This window comes from Osmerus mordax, chromosome 13 (genome assembly GCF_038355195.1).
Source record: "Osmerus mordax isolate fOsmMor3 chromosome 13, fOsmMor3.pri, whole genome shotgun sequence".
NCBI classification, from domain to species: Eukaryota; Metazoa; Chordata; class Actinopteri; order Osmeriformes; family Osmeridae; genus Osmerus; species Osmerus mordax.
The window spans coordinates 12153568-12172351 of NC_090062.1; the positions used below are offsets into that span (position 1 = coordinate 12153568).

The 18784-nt window shown below is 47.0% G+C and overlaps 1 protein-coding gene across 1 annotated transcript; it reads right to left on the reverse strand.

Annotated features, from left to right (window-relative positions):
* Positions 1-892: 892 nt before the first annotated feature.
* wtip (WT1 interacting protein) lies at positions 893-18349 on the reverse strand. Its single transcript, XM_067248910.1, has 8 exons — positions 16660-18349; positions 11610-11711; positions 6679-6746; positions 5349-5411; positions 5096-5226; positions 4876-4927; positions 4716-4784; positions 893-3703 (listed from the first exon to the last, which is right to left on the reverse strand). Exons 1-8 carry the CDS (start codon positions 18158-18160, stop codon positions 3548-3550), a joined length of 2142 nt encoding a protein of 713 aa, XP_067105011.1. The 5' UTR covers positions 18161-18349; the 3' UTR covers positions 893-3547.
* Positions 18350-18784: the final 435 nt, after the last annotated feature.

The following is an 18784-nucleotide window of genomic DNA, read 5'->3' on the forward strand; positions in this document are numbered from 1 at the left end:
AACTACATGGTACATTGTAACAATGTACTATTTTAATAGAGGGCACTAATATAAACTGTTTAGGATTGTGTACATTAGATTGTGTGTATTAAGAACAGGAGATTCACACTTTAGAGATTATGAGGAGCATTAATGTAATCATCCAGCTTTATGCTCCATTTAGCCCAAATGTTGAACAAAAGACAACCCCATGGGTGCCATCTTCTCATTCGCTGAGACAGCCTGCTAATGTGATTTAGTTTATAAATGCTGCAGTGTTATTGAAAGATGATCAGTGACCGAAGACAAATTAGACGTTTTTTCAGTCTTTTATTTTTTCAGTTCAGTCTTCTCTCTGAGTGTTTTGGTTGGTTATCAGTGCTGATCTGTGGGTAACATGGCTTGTAAAAACAGCTAAACAATCAAGTTTGAGTATGTTTGTTTGGATGCTCTGTCAGGGCAACCCCACTGGGACAACTCCATCAGGCATGTGGGCATCAGGGGCAGGTCTATTTGGGCATCAGGACAGAGCTCTTGGTTGTTTCTCTCACTGGAGACTCACTGGAGACATGCGTGCCTGGACATAATTATACACATCTATAATCTAGAGATAGCATCTGCCTCTAGTCCAAACATCTAAAGTAGCAGGAAGAGATGGTAGTTAACAGGAATTAAGTACTGCATTCTGGGACAGTTTCATCCCAGGCTGAAACACAACCATCCCAATGTCCACTGGGAACACGGCTTGTGAAAAGCACTTGTCCATAAGGTTCCCCAGTTTTGTCCATTTTGTTCTGAAGTTCAGCAGTGTGATTTATTTAGCAGAGAGAGGGGTTAGCCTTCCTTAATTAACTACTCCCTATGTGTTAATCACATCCAACAAAAAAGACAACATCACTTGGTGTAAGTTAGCTACAAAACCACTTTATTGAAAAAGCAGATTATATCATCTACAGTTAAATGATACGTCCCGATTTTTTAATACATTAAATAACTTTAGACTTTTCATGTTTAGATAAATAAATCTAGTTTCCTTTTTATGAACCATCTAGGTAATCAAACGCTTAGCGATACACAAGTGGTGTGACAGTTGTCAAGACAGAGAGAAAGGCTCTCACTCGTAGTGATCTCAGACAATGAAACAGAAACTAGCCTCTTTATGTACAGGGAAACTAGTTTTGTGCTATGCAACAGAAATGGAACTGAAGTAGTATTTTTAAAAAGAGGTGTATTAAGACATCCTTAAAAGGGACAAACTCTTGTCAAGAAAGAAAATGATTCTGCCGTAATGAACATGATTTGAGATTCATACTGTGGGTCTTATTGTGCTATTACAAACTACAGTTCAGAAAATGCCATTGCCTCAGTCTTCAAGTAAAATACACATTCCTTGACTAGGAATCTCATACTAAGCTGAGATTCAGTTCATCTACCATCGAATGGAACATCCCAGCAAAAACAGCATTTTGTATGTCTTTGCAAATGTACAAATGGGAGCAGAAAAACAAAAAATACAGCTTGCCAAACACACCGAACACTAATAATTACATTCAAAAGAATCTCATTGAGGGAAAAGCCTGTTATGCCTGTATGGGTCCCTCATTCTCTTTAATCTCTGGATCAGCCCCCGTCTGATAGATTCAGTAGTAGTGGAGGTGACCGAGGTGGACTGGGAGTAGACAAGACGAGCCCACGCACACTGTTGGAGATAGAGAAAAGGAGAGGGAGAGAGAGAGTGAGAGAGAGAGATGAGGAGAGGGAGAAGAGAGAAAGGAGAGAAAGAGAGACAGAGAGCTAGAGAAAGGAAAAGATAGAATGGGTCGGTTTGTGGAGTTTGATGGTGGCTGTTCCTGTAAGCTGCCCTGCCTACTTAGAGGTGCTTGTACCATGGCCCTGCCACTGGCGTCCTGCACACACACAAACAGTCACCAACAGACACACAAATCAACCCTCTTACACAATCACACATATACTCTTTCTCACACTCAAACATACATCAGCATATCCAGCAATAAGAAAGAACGGGGGACTCCCTAGAGACGCGGGTGGGACCAGCAACTCCGGGTTTTCAGGGACCTCCTCCCACAACAGTCCGGACAATCTAAAGGACCAGTACAGGGCACACACGCACACACAAACACAAAACACATGTTCTGTCTTAAGGCAAGAGGAAATGTTAGAGGCTCTTCACACACTGTATTAACAGTGAAGACACATTGGACAAAACCAGTGTCTGGAAAAATGAAAAGAGCCAGTGTGACAACAGTGTGGGTCTACATGAGCCTCTGACCACCCAGAGGCCTCTGAGGCCTGTGACCTCCAGACCAAATGGTACGACAGACCAGACAATACACTTCAGAGACCTAACACTGTTACAGCTTGCTTTGCCTCCAATTCCGATCGATATGAACACAGCAACGACAAAAAGAGACTACGTCTAGGTTTTTATGTGGAAAATGCCTGCAAAATATATATTCATACATAAGAGGATCTATGTGCATCTAACTCTCTTGTAATATAATAAGTCATTAAGACACTGCTTGTGAATCTCTGAAGGTCACGTCTAAGACTGCTAAGTGGAATGAGTGTCGGCGCTCTGCCCGGTAACGGCAAGTGTGTGGTTCCAATGTCCCCGCCGTTTGGTACTCCCAGGAGGCCAAAGTTCTGGAACAGCGGGGGGTCTGGGAAGGCACACGAAGAGAGAGGGAGGGGAGTGTCACAGTCAGGGAATGGTGCTGGATACCCTTGCATAGCCGAGAGGAACTGTGCTGGGGGGGGGAGGGGGCCAGCTCCTCTTTGAGGCTCCACTCTGAAGGCACAGCATGCCCACCCTAGGCACTGCCAGCCATCTGGAATGTGTGGGCCTGCTTCCCCAGCCTCCTGGGAAAACCCCCGTGCACACTGTTCTCTGTGACAGAGGAGTGGTCAACGCAACGTAGCGCACTGCTTCCCTCAGCACAATGGAATGAATCTAAATGGTGGAGAAGAACAAGGAGAGAGAGAGACAGAGAGAGAGATAGACAGAGAGAGAGACGGAGAGAGAGAGATAGACAGAGAGAGAGACAGAGAGAGAGAGAGAGAGAGAGAGAGAGAGAGAGAGAGAGAGAGAGAGAGAGAGAGAGAGAGAGAGAGAGAGAGAAGGAAGGAAGGAAGGAAAAAGACGAGAGTGGCCCCCTCCCTCCGACTCAGCCCCCTCTTTGATAAATGTGCAGGGGTCAGGGCTGTGACGTCACCTGGGGCCTCTGGGTGGGCCGGGGGCCTCGGGGTGGGCCAGGGGCCTAAGGGTTCGTAGGCGAAAAAATGGAGGTGAAAAAAATAGAAAAACAGATGCTAGAAGAGCAACAGACTCGTTCCCACCCCAGCCCTGTGCTGCTGGGGCTGCAGTGGAAGATGTCATGGATGAGGTCCATGTTCTCCCCCCTCCCCTCCGCTGGGGAGGGGGGGCGAGGGGGAAAGGCCAGAAAGACAGCCCTGGGGGATTGGGGGTTGTGCAACCGGTGAAGATTCCATGGGGTGGGTCTCCCTTCCTTCTGCTCAGGTGTGGTTGTCCCTGGCTTCCTGCGGTCCCTCACAGCTCGGTGACATGCAGGGGGTAGCTGGGGGGCGGGTGGGAGGAGGGGCCCTGGGCCTTGAGCCTCTGGATGTGGCAGCAGTGGCAGAGCAGGTGGCCTTCCAGGGGGTAACAGCGGTGGCCCTCCTCATCATTCAGCTGCAGGCCGCAGTCCTGGCACAGCACATACACAGATCCAATGTTTAACACGGGCTCACAGAGGCACATTTACCAGGATGACAATCTCTAATGTGTATGGATTGTACTCATGTGTAATATTGATTCTGGGTCTGACTTTTCTGTACCATACAGTGTCAAACCTGAGCAAAGTTTACTGCAACACATAAAAAAATCTTTGATCTGAATTTGTTTGTGTTTTTATTCTTCTTTTCACATTTCTGAACATGTGACCACTGATTGGACCCTCGGCAGTGCACGTGTTCAGACTCTGTGTCCTGTCAGGTGTTTACTCCCCATCCTCCACCTAACTGTGTTGTCCCTTGTTCCTGCTAACCATTCAGCCATGAGCCTTCTCAGAATCATTACTGTCTGCTTTCATAATTCCTTTATCAATTAGCTAGAGGACAATATGAGGCAGGCGTGGAATGGAATGTGCTTCGATTAAATAGGTTAACCAGTTAACCAGTTTCTGGCGTCCTGCTTTCCTCATTTACAGGGATACTACTGTATACACAGGTATGAAGGCATCATTTAGGGAGTCAGGTGGCTGAGCGGTTAGGGAATCGGGCTAGTAATCAGAAGGTTGCTGGTTCGATTCCTGGCCGTGAAAAATGACGTTGTGTCCTTGGGCTAGGCACTTCACCCTACTTGCCTCGGGGGAATGTCCATGTACTTACTGCTCTGGATAAGAGCTGCTCTGGATAAGAGTGTCTGCTAAATGACTAAATGTACATTTTAATGCCATTCAGGGTGACAGTGTGGCAATGTTATTTCTGCTTCGCCGGGAAACCATTCAATGTGAGGCGACAGGTTAAAGAACAACAGCAGCCCCCCAGCTGAGCTCAGTGCTGAGCAACGGATCAACATGGGAGTGTACCTGGTCAATGAGTCACCACACAGGTCTGCCGGTGCTTGCACTTAGACCGGATACACACACACACGCACACACACACTGAGATAAAAGCCACTGACACACACACACTCCTGGGGTGAAGTGGGGCCTCACCTCGCAGTGGTAGCACTCCACGTGGTAGTCCTTGTCCATGGACACAACCCGAATGGTCTCCTCAGAGCCCTGTTAGGAGACAGACATATAGACAGTCAGACAGACAGACAGACAGACAGTCAGACAGTCAGATAGACAAAGGGATATCATGGCTCGTTACCTGGGCTGGGAGGATAGGTTGGTTGCAGGAGGCACACTTGGGGGCAAACACCCTGTGAGGGAAAACAGTGACAACCTTTAAGAAAATACTTTCATGTATCCTGCCACTGTATTGTATAATACTTACACAGTACTTGGCAGAACTACCGCTGCTAGGATGGTCTACTTCTTTCAAGAACACGGAAGTAAAAAAAGAACGATGGCGTGCGTGCGGTGCTTACGTGTGGTAGTCGTTCACACAGTAGATGTTGTTCTCCACATCCACGGTGAAGGGAACGCCGTCCAGGCCCTCCTTACACACCACACAGCGGAAACAGCCCGGGTGGTAGGACTTGCCCAGCGCCTGGAGGATCTACACAGTCACACACGGACACGATGAAAGCGACTTCATGGTGTGCTGGTGTGTTAAGCGAGGAGCGCAGTGAAATCATCAGCTCTTAACAAGGAGGCCCGTCGGCGAGGGGCAATGCTTACCATCTCCATGATGAGGTGGCCGCACACAAAGCACTTCTCAGCCGTCTGCTGAAAACCAGAGTACTGTGAGAGAAAAAGAAACGGGCAGGGACGTGTCAAACACAGATAGCTTTGCGCATACTATTGACATAATAACACCACCGAGGGGAGATGGGGGGGCAGGAAACTCCAAACCCTGCCTGGGACCAAAGACGGCAAAGTCAATGTTTCAATGCACAACAACAACGCAGATGCATTCAATATTCAGGCTTCCGTTTTTGTCCTTTCTCTTTATCTCTCTTAACACTACCCATCTATAGGGGGAGCTACTGCGCTCTTTATGTCGTCGATAGGAATCTGTGGTGGTTCTTTGTCTCCTCTGAAGTTGAAACTGGTGTCCTCCACAGACATGACAGAGCTCAACCAAGCTTCTGTGAGCGTGTTGCTCTGAGGTGATGGTACCCAAATCCTCTCCTGTCTGCCTCATGGCAAGTCTCTGGGTCGCTATCTGCTCGTCTGCATGTCTCCGTCTTTCTCTGTCTGTATATTTGTTGGTATTTCTCTCCCTCCTTTTGTGTCTAACGCTGTCTGCGTCCTCTCTAAGCCACGGCCTCAGGGCGGGGTGACCATCTGCAGCGCTTATGCCCTCGGGGTCGTGACCTGATGACAGTGTTAAGAGGGGGACTCGGAGCAGCAGGTGGAGGTGGGTGGTGCGAGTCCAGCAGGCTTCCCCCCCACCCCCTCCTCAGACATACCATCTGCCAGCCTCCACTCCTCCCCCTTGGTTACACGGTGTAGGAGGAGGAGAAGGAAATGCCTTGTCACGTCCACCACCTGGCCCCTTGGACCATCTCTGGATCTATCTGCTTCCTATTGGCTCAAGAGGAATGCTCCCCGTAAAAGTAGGAGGAGACAGTTATTCATATTTCAGAAAACAATAGAATGACTCTAAAGAATGCAGGCCAGAGACAGTCCATAATTAAATGCTGACCAATTGAGAGGAGGGTCGGTGAATGTTTCTCCTTGGGGGTGACCTGAAGCAGATGGACCCTGAGTCTGAGACCTGCAGCTGCCCAAACACCCTCTTCCTCCTCTAAATGAAGAGCAGTGGGCTAACTGTGTGCTCCTTTGGGAATTTAGGGGGAAATGGTGGGGTGGTGCATCACTTTAATTGCGGCGCTACAAGGTCTGCTTTCCCTGGAGGGTTCTAGAATGTTCCCCCCCCCTCCCCTCCTGACAGGGTTGAAAGAGCCAGGAACATGGAGCACTTCTCCGCTGCCTCTTAGGAGCTCTTCCCATTACAGAGCTGGACTCACACACAAACACACACAGGCAGGCAAACTACACCCACCAAGAAGTCCTCTTCACAGTAGACCTTGCCATTGACGTTGTAGAAAGCTTTCCCTCGCAGTCTCCTCCCTGAGAAAAAGAGCAGAGTTGACAACACCCGTCATTGCGGATACACTCATGGACCTCCCCTAGTTATACGCATACAAAATCAACACAACAGCAGTACAGGCTGAAGATGTTTGACATTTTGTGGAACAACCTTGAAACACAAAATACACAACATCAAGAAACGGTTCCATATAAAGTTGAAAATGTTTATCTGTATATAAGAATATAAACATTCCATTCATACGGGCTCCATCAAGCTGTTCCATTGGGGCTAGAACAGAAGCAGCTCCACAGGGTGTAGCTGCAGCAGATGGCTGCTTGGGTGGGTGACACCATCCACTTAGCTGGCACAACTGGGCCGGTCCTCTGGGCATTGATTTCCACAAGATCCCAGCCAATCAGCCAGCCAGTCACAACAATCAATACTGCAACCACAATCTGCTGTACAAACTACAGCCACTCACTCCCTACTCAAAACCCCAGAGGGCTCCCCTTTCATTGTGTGAGCACACACACACACACACACACACACACACACACACACACACACACAGTCCAACAATAAACCCCTGAAGAGAGGCTCTCTCTATGTTTGATACAGGGGGCTCCACAGCTAACAGGTCTTCCCCCAAAAGTCAGCACTTTGAGGTTCCCGGCTCTGCCACATGGAGATGGGGGCGTCATTCAGCTGGTTGGCTCCAGGTTTAAACCAGGTCTAAACCAGACCCCATAGAGATCTGGCCTTCTTTCTTCTGTGGGAGCTGGCCTTTTGCACCCCCTGCGATGCCTGCCTGCCTGCCTTAAAAGCACGCCCATTCAGATGGGAGTAAATGGCAGCCGTTTGTTTCTGGCGGGGAGCGATGACTTCACCCTACAGCCTGGCAGACGAAGCACATGCAGCTCATAAATCTGTGGGATTAGTCCCGTTTAATTGCCGTCCTGAGCTGCCATTGATTTTATGGGGTAGCCCGGCATGGGAAAGACATTTCCCCCTATTCTGCACCCAAATTTATGCAATTGCTGTATTTCAAACGCACGCACAACCACACACACAGTGTCACAAAGCTGGGAGATAGCAATACATTAACTCCCACTTAACTATCGGTTGTCGGGAAAGAATGCAGTGGAACAATAGGTGAGACAGACACACAGTGGCATTTGGAGGATGGAGGAAGGATGAAGAAAGACAAATACTCCATCCCCTTCAAGATCGTCTCACTCAGTGTTTTTTGTTGTTGAAGTCACTAAAAGCATTTAAAACCATTTGGGGTTGGGATGGACATTGTCCATGCGGTGGGGGACGTGTGCGTGTCGGTCTGCGGCCTGTGCTCTGAAGAGGGAGGTGAGTACAAAGCCTCTGTCCACTGACTGTGATGCTGCTGCCGAGGGGAGCGGGCCGCATGAGCAAACGGGGACATTCTTTCTGCCTGAGGTCACTGGCTGGTCCCATTCAACCACCCTCCCTCCCTCGTGGAGAGGGGGAGGGGGGGAGGACTCCCCCCCTCTCCCTCTATCCTTTGTCACAAGAGAGGGGTGCACAGGTCTCCACCCCCTCCTCAGCTCACAGCCCCTGAGCACTGTGGGACATGAGGCATTTTCCATGGAGTCCAGGAACCAAATCTCTCTGATTGGGATTTTACACTTGAGATCCCCCCTTCCTCCCCCCAAACCCCTCCGCCCCCTGTATACTTTGCTGGTACGGACCCTGTTTCCCATGACTCAACTGTTTCATGAAGGTTCCGTTTCACAGACATGCCCATAGTGGCGCAGATCTTGAAATAATGTGTAATTCTTGACCCTTCAACGGTTATCAATGCACATGCTGTGTGTTATCGTACAGAGACAACAATGATCTAATAACCTGTTCAAGGTACTAAAATCACTGTCCCACCTTGCAGCCTGGAGGCCTGGAGGGTTTATCAAAGCACCATCAGTCCAGGGGTCCTGCCCTGGCATCTGAAAATATCACTACAACTGGGTCATCTCTCAAACCCACATGGGAGCCAGGAGTATTGTGACCTCACCTTAAAGGAATCCAGTGATGTCACCCTTAGGTCATTTAGTGGTCTCTGAACCAACAAGAGAGTGATTATGATTTGGGGAATACTCATCAGAAGACACAGCATGAGGGGGACAATACCCGGCCCCATATCTGTTCCAGTGATGTGTAGCCTGCTTCCAGTGATGTGTAGCCTGGTTCAAGTGATGTGTAGCCTGGTTCCAGTGATGTGTAGCCTGCTTCCAGTGATGTGTAGCCTGGTTCCAGTGACGTGTAGCCTGGTTCCAGTGATGTGATCACACTCTGAGGTGCAGACAGATATATCTTACTGGTTAGAGAGACTCATTGTTCTCTGTAGGATGACTTGACTGCGAACATTCTAAACACTGCCATTAGCAGACAATGAAAGTCCAGACAGGATTTTTATAAAATCCTTTAGCAACTACTCCTGTTTTTTAACAATATGATCGCTGGCCTTAGGCACAATAAGCTCAGTGGAAAAGAATTCAACTGCATATCAAGAGGTCACAAGCTCAGATCCACCCCTGTACGTTGCTTTGGATAACAGCATCTGCTAAAGAATACATTATTAGACTGCTTTGAATAAACGAAAATTAAATAAAAGTGAGATGAGGGGGGATTCAACAACAACATATTCTGAATCCACAATTAAATTATACCCAAGCAGAGTAAAATCTACATATTCCAAGTTCAACTGTCCACGCAGCATCCATTATGTTCATTGTAAACAGATTTCTGGATGCCGAACGAAAACATTTCTCAGGTTCCACACCCACACACCTTCTCCTCTCTCCTCCCCCAGTGACTCCCTCTCCTCCCACGCTCTCATCTCAGAACAAGTAGGCCTTTATCACCTGCAGGCTGTGTGCTGAGGATAAGAGGGGGAGGAGGGCAGGGATGGAGGGAGGGTCACAGGGGTCTGCTCAGCTCAGTGCTGGGGGTAGGCAGGGAAGGATGGATGCTGAAGGGAGTGACTCACCCATGACTCCAAGTGTCTCCAAGTTATGGTGCTCTTTCATGGATAATGCTTTCACACCTTGACACACCCAAGAATCCATGTTACTCAAGACAAACAGCCAATAAGGTTGAGGGTTTAAGTTGGTTTTGGTGCAGTTCCTATGGGCATTTGAAGCCCTCTGTGACAGTGCTTGTAAAACGGGCTACATCAATAACATTTGATTTTAATAAGGACAGAGGAGAAGTAATCTGTTGTTCTTCTACAAAAGCAGCCTCACAATGCGCACTGTCTTCCATTGGGGAAGTTCATGTGAACCACAAAGCTACATCACCAGACAGAAGGTCAGTTCCACACCTCACACTTTGAAGTGGGATGTATATTCTCACTTTGGGCGCACCCTGTGTGCCAGGTGCAGGTGGCGAGACGAGCCCATGCATCATAAACAGGTTCTACAAATGTGAGGCCTACGGCTGAGTGTCTGGTGATCTTGGAGAGGCAGGTAGTATTACAGAAACATACTGATTCATCAGCTATGACCCATATTACAGGCACGAGCTGGCAGAGCAAAGACATGTGGGTGAGATCCCGTCTGGGCTTGGTTTAAATACCGGATACAAACAACAGGCTGACTGACCGGTTGGCTGGCTGGCTGGCCAGGTGCGACTTACAACTATGAAGCTGTGACGTTAAAGGGAACAGGCATGCTTGAGTGTGTGTGTGTGTGCATGTATATGTGCATGTGCATGGGTCTGTGTGTTGTTTGCTTAGAGCCCATGCCAGGCCTCTCCCCCCCCCCCCCCCCCCCCCAGATATTCAGGCCTGGTACACTTTGTGACTGTCTGATTGAGGTCCTCGAGGGAAGGCTGGCTGGCTGAAGTGGAGGGGGGTAGTTTGCATTCCTGGCCATTTCATGAAAAAAGGGTGCAACCATGGGAGTAAGCCAAGAGGAGGGCTCAATTATGCATGGTTAAACAAAGCCCAAGGCTACCAGCGAGCAATGTCTCAGCAAAGTCTCCCCGTCTGTCCCTCACTGGTCAGGCCTGACTCTCACCAGCCATAAGTTTGGCACAATCTAGTCCGCTATTTGAAAGAAACAAACAAACAAGCCCTGAAAAGCGTAAAGTCCTTATAAATCACTGGATAGTGTTATGACATCCGCAGGCACTTTCAAACTAAACCTCTCATTGGCCTTCAAAACACTCTGCTTAAAGGCAAACATTCACAAGACGACCAGATAATACATCACAGAGTTTATGTTACAGATAAACTATCAAGACATTTTAATAGTCGAGATGGCCAGTAGAGCCTTCGTTCACTGAGAACAAAACTGAGATGGTAACAAAAGAACTAGCAGAGGAAAACTTATTCACTTACTATGGATTAATGTGCCAAACTGGGATTAAATCCACATTCTTATTTTCTTGAAATAATACACATCACAGCCTTTCTGTACAATTTAAACTTGAGGAAGGAAATGTGTATGAGGTCAGAGAACAGTATTGAAAGACTTTGGGACTAAAGACACTGTACCTTATTCTTCATCCATACAATAAGTGTGTTTATGTGGATTGAGTTACATGTAAATGATAAGGGATCGGTATCTATGTAGCCTACATCGCACATGAATGAAGGCCAAGTTGCTCCAAACACTCTCAATCATCTCCCTCGTTTCTCTTCGAAACACGAGAGGAGTGTTGGAGTCAGGTGACAAGTGGCAGTGCACACACCCGATCTCCACGTCCTTTAGGTTGACTGTTGATTTCACTCCAGTCTTCAGAACTTTTCAAAACTAAATTTGACAACTCACCCACAACGTTCATCCCATGAAATGAAGTGGTACTGAAGTGTTCAGAGGACACAACAGATAGGGAGGAACTGCCATGATGACAGAGCACAGCCAACTTACCACAGGAGCAGCAGGTAAAGCAGTTGGTGTGGTACAGGTTCCCCATGGCCTGACAGGCTTGGCTGGCTCCATACACACCTTTCCCACATTTGATACAGATACCTGAAAAAGGTAACAAAATACAAGTTATCGTCCATCTTATGATTTAGTTTGACACAGATGAGCCACAGAGCCAGTAGTTTTTTGAACTTTTTTTTTTTTTTTTTTTATTGTTAAAGACTGAACCAGTATCTCAGTGTTCTCTTCTCATGGGTCAAACACTCCCCTCCCACACCTGACCTGTTGGTACCTGGTGACCAGTGCAAATCAGTGGGTCTGGACAGGTGGTGGAACTCGATCCTGGGAAGGACCACTGAACTGTAAAAGACTGAAAGTGGTAGAAGAAACTAAGATTGTAGTCTTGAGGGTCACAGGATTGTGGAAACCTCTGGTTATAGTCTGTCTGGTTCCTCAGTGGAACTTCCCTCTGTGGCCTTAAGGAAGAACAGAAGCAAGGAAGGCCTTGACTGGAGAGTATGTGGACATAGACTAATGATCCCCCAAGCTCTCACGCACAAGATGGCCTCCGTCGGGGTCACATTCCATAGCGAGTGCAGGGTCAAAGCCTGGGTGGGGTGAGTCCAGGGTCACCACGCCTACAGGACACAACATCCCAACAGGGGGCTGACTCAAATGCCCCCCCACCCCCCACAATGTCTCTGATGAAGAAAGTATCATCTCAGACAAATCATTGAGTCTCAGAATCCATTTCAGAGAGATGAAACAAGTAGAACTCATTAAAAAGCCACACATTCTATATATAGCGTTAGCTGTTTCATTGTTATAGCTGTAATATGATAACTCTCTTGGCATTGTGAAACCACCAAAAGGGCACTGGAAGTGAAGCACAGGAACTTTATTAGCAAATGGGTTTTCCTTTAAACATGGCTTCTGTAAAGTTCAGTAGGATCAAAGTCAAATATTGGCCTTTCCTATTGCAATCTACAACTTCTGACTGTTCCTGCGTTTAAAAAACGATAACTGACCAGGAAACTAAGAGCTATCTTCCCTACGATAACAACTAAATGATGAATCATCTTAATCTTTATGAGGGCTTAGCCAAAATAAATACCTGTGATAGCCTTTGGAAAGGAAATGAGAAACAACTGCCAGCTAGCTTGATCCCATATCTCAGCTGTTAACCCCACATCCTCTAATGAGCAACCCTGAAATACTGGGAAACAGGGCAACCTTACTATCAGTGAAAAACAACACATAGGTCCAATGTAGTTTGGAGAATTCTGTCTGAGGGTCTTGGACCAAATAGTATTTGGCAAACAGATTGATTCTAATCATTTCTCAGCTGACTGCAGTTAGACTGTGATTAGACTGCTGCAGGTTACCAATCTGCACAGTCTACAAACCTAGACGACTGCTTAGTTCAGGCCCAGTGGGTTCCTGCATGTCCTTGCTACAGTAGCATCTGGAACATTTCCAAGCAATGGGGTTTATCTTTTTCCATCCCCACCGCTACATGAAGTGTATGCTAACTATGCTTGCAGACAGGTAAGGGCTCTATATGCCATCGGAACTTAGTCAAGTGCCCCACAGAATGTGATAACCATTTTGGAGCGTGTGAGGGGGTGTGTGGTTCTGTGGACTCCCACCACTTGCCGGTATCTAAAGCAGGTCACTATCCTGACCTCTGCCCCCCACACACAGTTTATTGTGCATTCTCCAGACCAAGGTCTCCTTCAGTTTCTCCATCCACTTCTACTGCATTCCAACAGCATGCACTTGCCTGAAACCCCCACAGTATCTCCCTACAAGATAGCTAGGCTACAATGAGTTGATTGCAGAAGAGTATGTTGACAATAAAGTGGAGTAAAGCAACAGTATTTCAGTCAGTTATGTGCACATTTTTAACATTATAAAGATTTTGGTGTGCCGTTTTTTCTCTAAACACAAAGTTCCACTGTGCTTAAAAAAGTTTATTTCCACTACAATTAGGTTGGGGCTTGCTAACAAAATGTAAACAAAACAACGAACCACATGCACTTCATAATGTGGACCACCTTACGCATCATCAACACTGCTAAAGATGGAAAGATTGTTGTGCAAAATAGGAAAAATTAAATAAGGGAGAGAAAGTGCTTTTAGAAAGGGAAACGGTATAGTAAGATGGTTGATTCTAGATTATTTCCTAAATGTTGTAATTGAAGTCTGTAAGTACATGGTACAATTAAACGGTTAGTGTTTTACATGAAAATGGGCAGAGGAGCTTAGCAGGCCATTTAATCTTAATTAAAACCAGCCAGGAAAAAAAGTGTGTTTTAGTTCTTTATTACTTTTGCTACACTGTTTAAACCCATAACTAGAATGTTAAGGGAAAAGGGTGGGAGGGTGGGTGAAACTGTTGCATTACACTTTGCCATGTTTTCCATGTGTCACTTTGTGACTGTGATGGTGCTTCACACAAAAGAGAAAAAGAAGGTTTTAGGTTCAGGTTAAGAAGTTGGTATTTGGTATCTGTAGCAGAGCAACACCCATACCTACGGCAATACAAGAATGTTGTAGACCATTAGGCCAAAAATTCGATAAGTAACATGTAAATAGTTCAAGTCTATGCTCTTGTTAAACTTAAGTCGCTATGTTGTAGACACGGCATATTTGTGGAGACAAGGCTGTAAATCATTCTCATTCATCCTTCGTCATGCTGGGAGCAACACATTTTCACACAGGGACAGTTTGTTCACTACTCCAGGGTCACTTGTAACGACATCACTCAAAACTCAGAAGGCCATAAAAACAGTCCAGACATCACTCATGAGGACAGACATACATGTTCAGTCCCTTGAACGGTAAGGGCACTATGGACGTCTGAAAAAAGTAAACCTGTTTAGACTGTAGACCATTGTTGTACTAGTTCATTTATTCCAGGTTGCCACTACTATATAATGGCATGTGAAGATGCGATCCAGTGACCAGTATTGATGGGCTGCTAGATAGGGTGACTGGTTCAAACTCTACTCTCTATGTCAGCATGTGTGTGTATGACTACTGTCATTATTATTCCGAGCAGGTGATCAGACTTGACCCCCACCAGCCATGTCTGGCCCGCCAGCCAACACCGTGTGCCAAGTGTCTGGTGCTGCCCGACTCCCCACTGGCTGGTTAATGAAGGGCTACGCGGGGGTGGGGGCAGGGCGGGGTGTGTGTGTGTGTGGGGGGGGGTCGTGAGGAGCTGGGGTGGGGGCGGGGCGGGTCCGCTCAGGACCTTCAATGCTGTTGCTGCTGCCAGCTGTTGATTCACAGCTACTTCGCCACCACAACAAACAGAGGCCACACAGGGGCCTTGCAGGCTGAACCACGCAGCGCGACAGCACAGGCCTCAAAGCCCCAGCCATCAATTTCTCTGCCGTCGCCACGGAAACTGAGCCGTCTTTCTTGGCTCTGGTTTTGGGAGCGGGGAGGGGGGTTGTGTCTGCATTCTCTGCTCTCACCTGCTCCTCTGTAATAAACCCAGCCCATTCTGAGCCAACTTACTGGCTGGCAGAATCGCACCACTGTTCTCTGACTACAGTCCTGTGTCTGGCTGCACATTCAGAGGCGGGCATGTTCTAATGGCATTTCCTGGGAGAAAGTTGTTGACTTTAGTAGAACCCTCTGATCTTGGGGGAACACCCACACCTCAGACATTGCAGGACAAACACACCGTGTCAAACAGAAACTAAACCTGAGACAGGCAGAAGTGTCCAAGAGAAGACACTTCCAGAAGTTGACTGCTGAGCCTGTTTTCAGCGAGACCATTGAATCACTGAAGGGGATCTGCTGTCTCAGAACAGAAGATTCCATTCAGCAGCACTCAGTGCTGTGTAAACGTTAGCTCTGCCAAGTCAGAAATTAGTATTTCCCTGCAAAGGCCACAGAGGGACTTGTTGTTGCCATTATAGAATACACATGTGGTTTGTTGAAGATGCAAGTAGACCTCTATGAAGTAACAAAGCTCTATTAGGAGTATTTTCAGTACTTTTATCAGCAGTCACCGATAAGAAAATATGAAGTACATAATTGATAATGACATAAAAGCATTACAAACACTGTAAATCAGATAACCTATGTTACAAACATATAGGTTACAGGGTAACCAATGGAATGGCCTGTGACAACATGCTGTGAAACATGGCCAGTAATAACATATCTCTAGTAACACAGTGTTTTAACAATGTAACAACAATCCATTTGCCCTATGGTTTCCAAAGACCAACGCTGATTACAAATCAAGAGATCATGTGGTTTAATGAATGGGACTGTGGTCCAATTTTAAGAAAGTAGAGCTCACCCACCTTTCTATGAGGAAGTTGGAGCTCTCATACACACACATACCAAAGGAAATAGTAAATTGGCTACTCTGGACAACAGTAGCCCCATTTGATTGGACAATTTCTGGACTGCTGTGACCAGGCCAGCTCTTTCCACCAATCAGTGGTCTGGGTACTAGTGGCTGTATGGACAATGCAGGCCAGATCACACTCAGTTGATGCTCCAGTTAGCCCAACACTCATTAGAAATCACACCAGTTAAGTCTAAAGGAGCATGATTTATTCATAGAGCTCCGTTTTCTAGTTAAGAAGTAATTTAGAATTTACCTGTGTGGTTTTTCAGTTGCTAATTTACTTCCAAAGTTTGCTTGGGTTGAGGTTGCTAAGCCATTCGAGGACCAATGGCCTCCACTGAAGTTCAAGTTCATAACCCCTCACACCAGACTGCAATGTGTGTAATGCTAAACAAGACATGAGTACAAAAGGCCTAGCCTAGTCTTATGTTTTATGTCCATGTGTTTATGCTAGCTAAATCGTTTCTGGAGTTCAACACTGAAGCCTAAAAAGCTGATTGTCATTAATGTCATAAAAACCACACAGTTGTATAACTCGTAATAATCACACCTATTCACTAGAATATTTGCCAAATGTGTTCAACACGTGATTGGCTATAGGATTGGGTGGGCCTGTCTCTCAAAACACACTTTTGATCAAAGCTGACTTTGGCATTCTAGGGGAGTTATACTTACCAAAGTATTCTTTTTTCATGTGCATCTCTAACTCCTTCTCCAGCTCCAGTGTGAGGGCCTCCAGCCTCCTCTCTGCCTGGCTTGGTCCACTCTCTCTGCAGGGGGTCACCTGGTAAGGTAGCTTAAACCTCTGGCCTGAGGCTGAGTTTTTTGAGGTTACCCCATAACTGAAAGATGACGGGGAACCGGCAGTCACCTCTGGACTCATGCCCGGCTGGGCTGACTGCTGGGGCTGGAAATCGGGCATGGCAGAGAGCGCTTGGAGATGTATTCGATGATGGACACCATTTGCCTCTCCAAAATCTTGAAGTAGTGTGTCCTCATGCAAACTAGTCCCAAGCATTGAGGAGCGAGGCGAGGGCAGTTGGAGATCCGGGTAGGTGCTCATAGATCCCCTTGAGCTGCGAGAACTTCTAGAACTGTGACTTGAGATGCTGGAGCGGGGACTAACAACACAGTTTGTTGTCATGCCTGGCCTTGCGCTGCCATCCTGGCTGCAGATGCTTGACCGGGGACTGGCCATTGGCATGCCATGCAATACTGTACCATCAAGATCATGGTTCCCCATAGGCATGTATCGAGAATCAGAATAGCTAGATCTTGGACTGGTGGTACAGGAGTACTGGCTTGCCGTACTGGACCTGGGACTGATGTGCCTTTGGTCATATCCCATACTAATGCCGCTTGTGCGGTTACTGCTAGGCTTACTACAGCAGTCATAGCTGTTCAGACTGGCCCTTGGGCTGGAATGTTTACTTGTGTCGCTGGCTGTGCTTGCATAGCTGGACCGGGGACTCAGGACACTGCTCCCTTCGCAGTGTACCAGACTGGATCTGGGACTTGTGTACTTGTCTTGTCCAGGCACGACCAAACTCGTGCGGGGACTACTGATGCTCGACCTCGGGCTTGCATGTTTGCTTTGCTCCTGAGAGGACAGGGAAGATGCTAAACTCGAACGAGGGCTGGATGCACTGTATCTACCGTCATGGTTGGGCGTTACGCAGATACTGTTGCATCTGTTGCCAGGTATGGGTACAGGTTTGTTTAGAATAACGCCGTCGAATGCGCTACCGGTGCTATACCTGTGCCCCTGCACTTCCAAGGAATACCTCTTATGCCGCTCAGACGCGCCGCTATAACACGGCAAAGCAACTTCGGATTTGGTGCAATAGCTGTCCTCGTTATAAACGCTGTCTCTTTGAGGGGTACAAAAATCCGGAACCGCTCGGTTGCCATTCACGGGGCGCACGGGAGCCGCGTTGTACACTTTATTCCCAGACATGTAATTTTCAACGGTGTGGAGCTGCTGGTGCGGCGCAGAGTTACCATTCATTGTCTTACTTTTCTGCTCTGGTATCGCTGGAACCGAAAAATCTAAATCAGGGTTTATGACCAAGTCCCTCCTTACATTGTACATCCCATCTTTGTATGCTCCATATAAAGAAAGATCCTCCATCAATTTACTTGTCCGGAGTCCCAAATCTTCCTCATAGTGATCCATGTTTTGCTCCAGGGGCGAGAAACAAGTTCAGAGAGTGTGCACTAGGCTACTCAGCCAGCCAACTACCGAGTACGAGATAGCAGTAATTGCATTTCACATGGAAATCATAACAAAACGCTGGCTTACAAGCGTCGCTCATTTCCCAAACGACCAATGTGCTTGGAAATCTCTGCGCAGAGCATGGTTTTCTTTCTCTAAAATATAAACCTCTTTCTCAAAGTTTCAACGACAGGATACGTTTGTCAACTTCAGTTTTTGTTAAGTTGAAAGGTCTTTACAGTCAATGGCGCGCTACGCGGAGGAATTTCCCCTTGTTAGTTTTCTCCAAATTTCTTTTAAATGGTCAGGTACAAATTTCAAGTGAGGCAAATATTCTAGAGCATTATAATAGTTTGCTACATGCACGCAAAAACTCGTAGATGTGGTCAAAAATCCTATTAAACACAATTTCAGGCAGAGGACTCGTTCGTAGAGATGGAATGCGAGGAAGCAGACTGGGTGCGCTGCGGCTCTCTGGAATGTGGTTAATGCTGGAGCGAAACAATGATTGCGACCAACTCAGCAAGGGGGTGCCGGGGTTTGAAAAAGAATAGTCCCGAGAGAGTACGTCTGTATTCATCCCAG

Excerpts from the sequence above, each read along its gene's own strand:
- wtip (XM_067248910.1), bottom strand. The coding sequence starts at position 18,160 with ATGGATCACTATGAGGAAGATTTGGGACTCCGGACAAGTAAATTGATG. Across the intron at positions 5,227-5,348 it reads GCCACCTCATCATGGAGATG|ATCCTCCAGGCGCTGGGCAA; the intron begins GTAAGCATTGCC and ends GTGACTGTGTAG. Across the intron at positions 3,704-4,715 it reads TGGAGTGCTACCACTGCGAG|GACTGCGGCCTGCAGCTGAA; the intron begins GTGAGGCCCCAC and ends GTGCTGTGCCAG.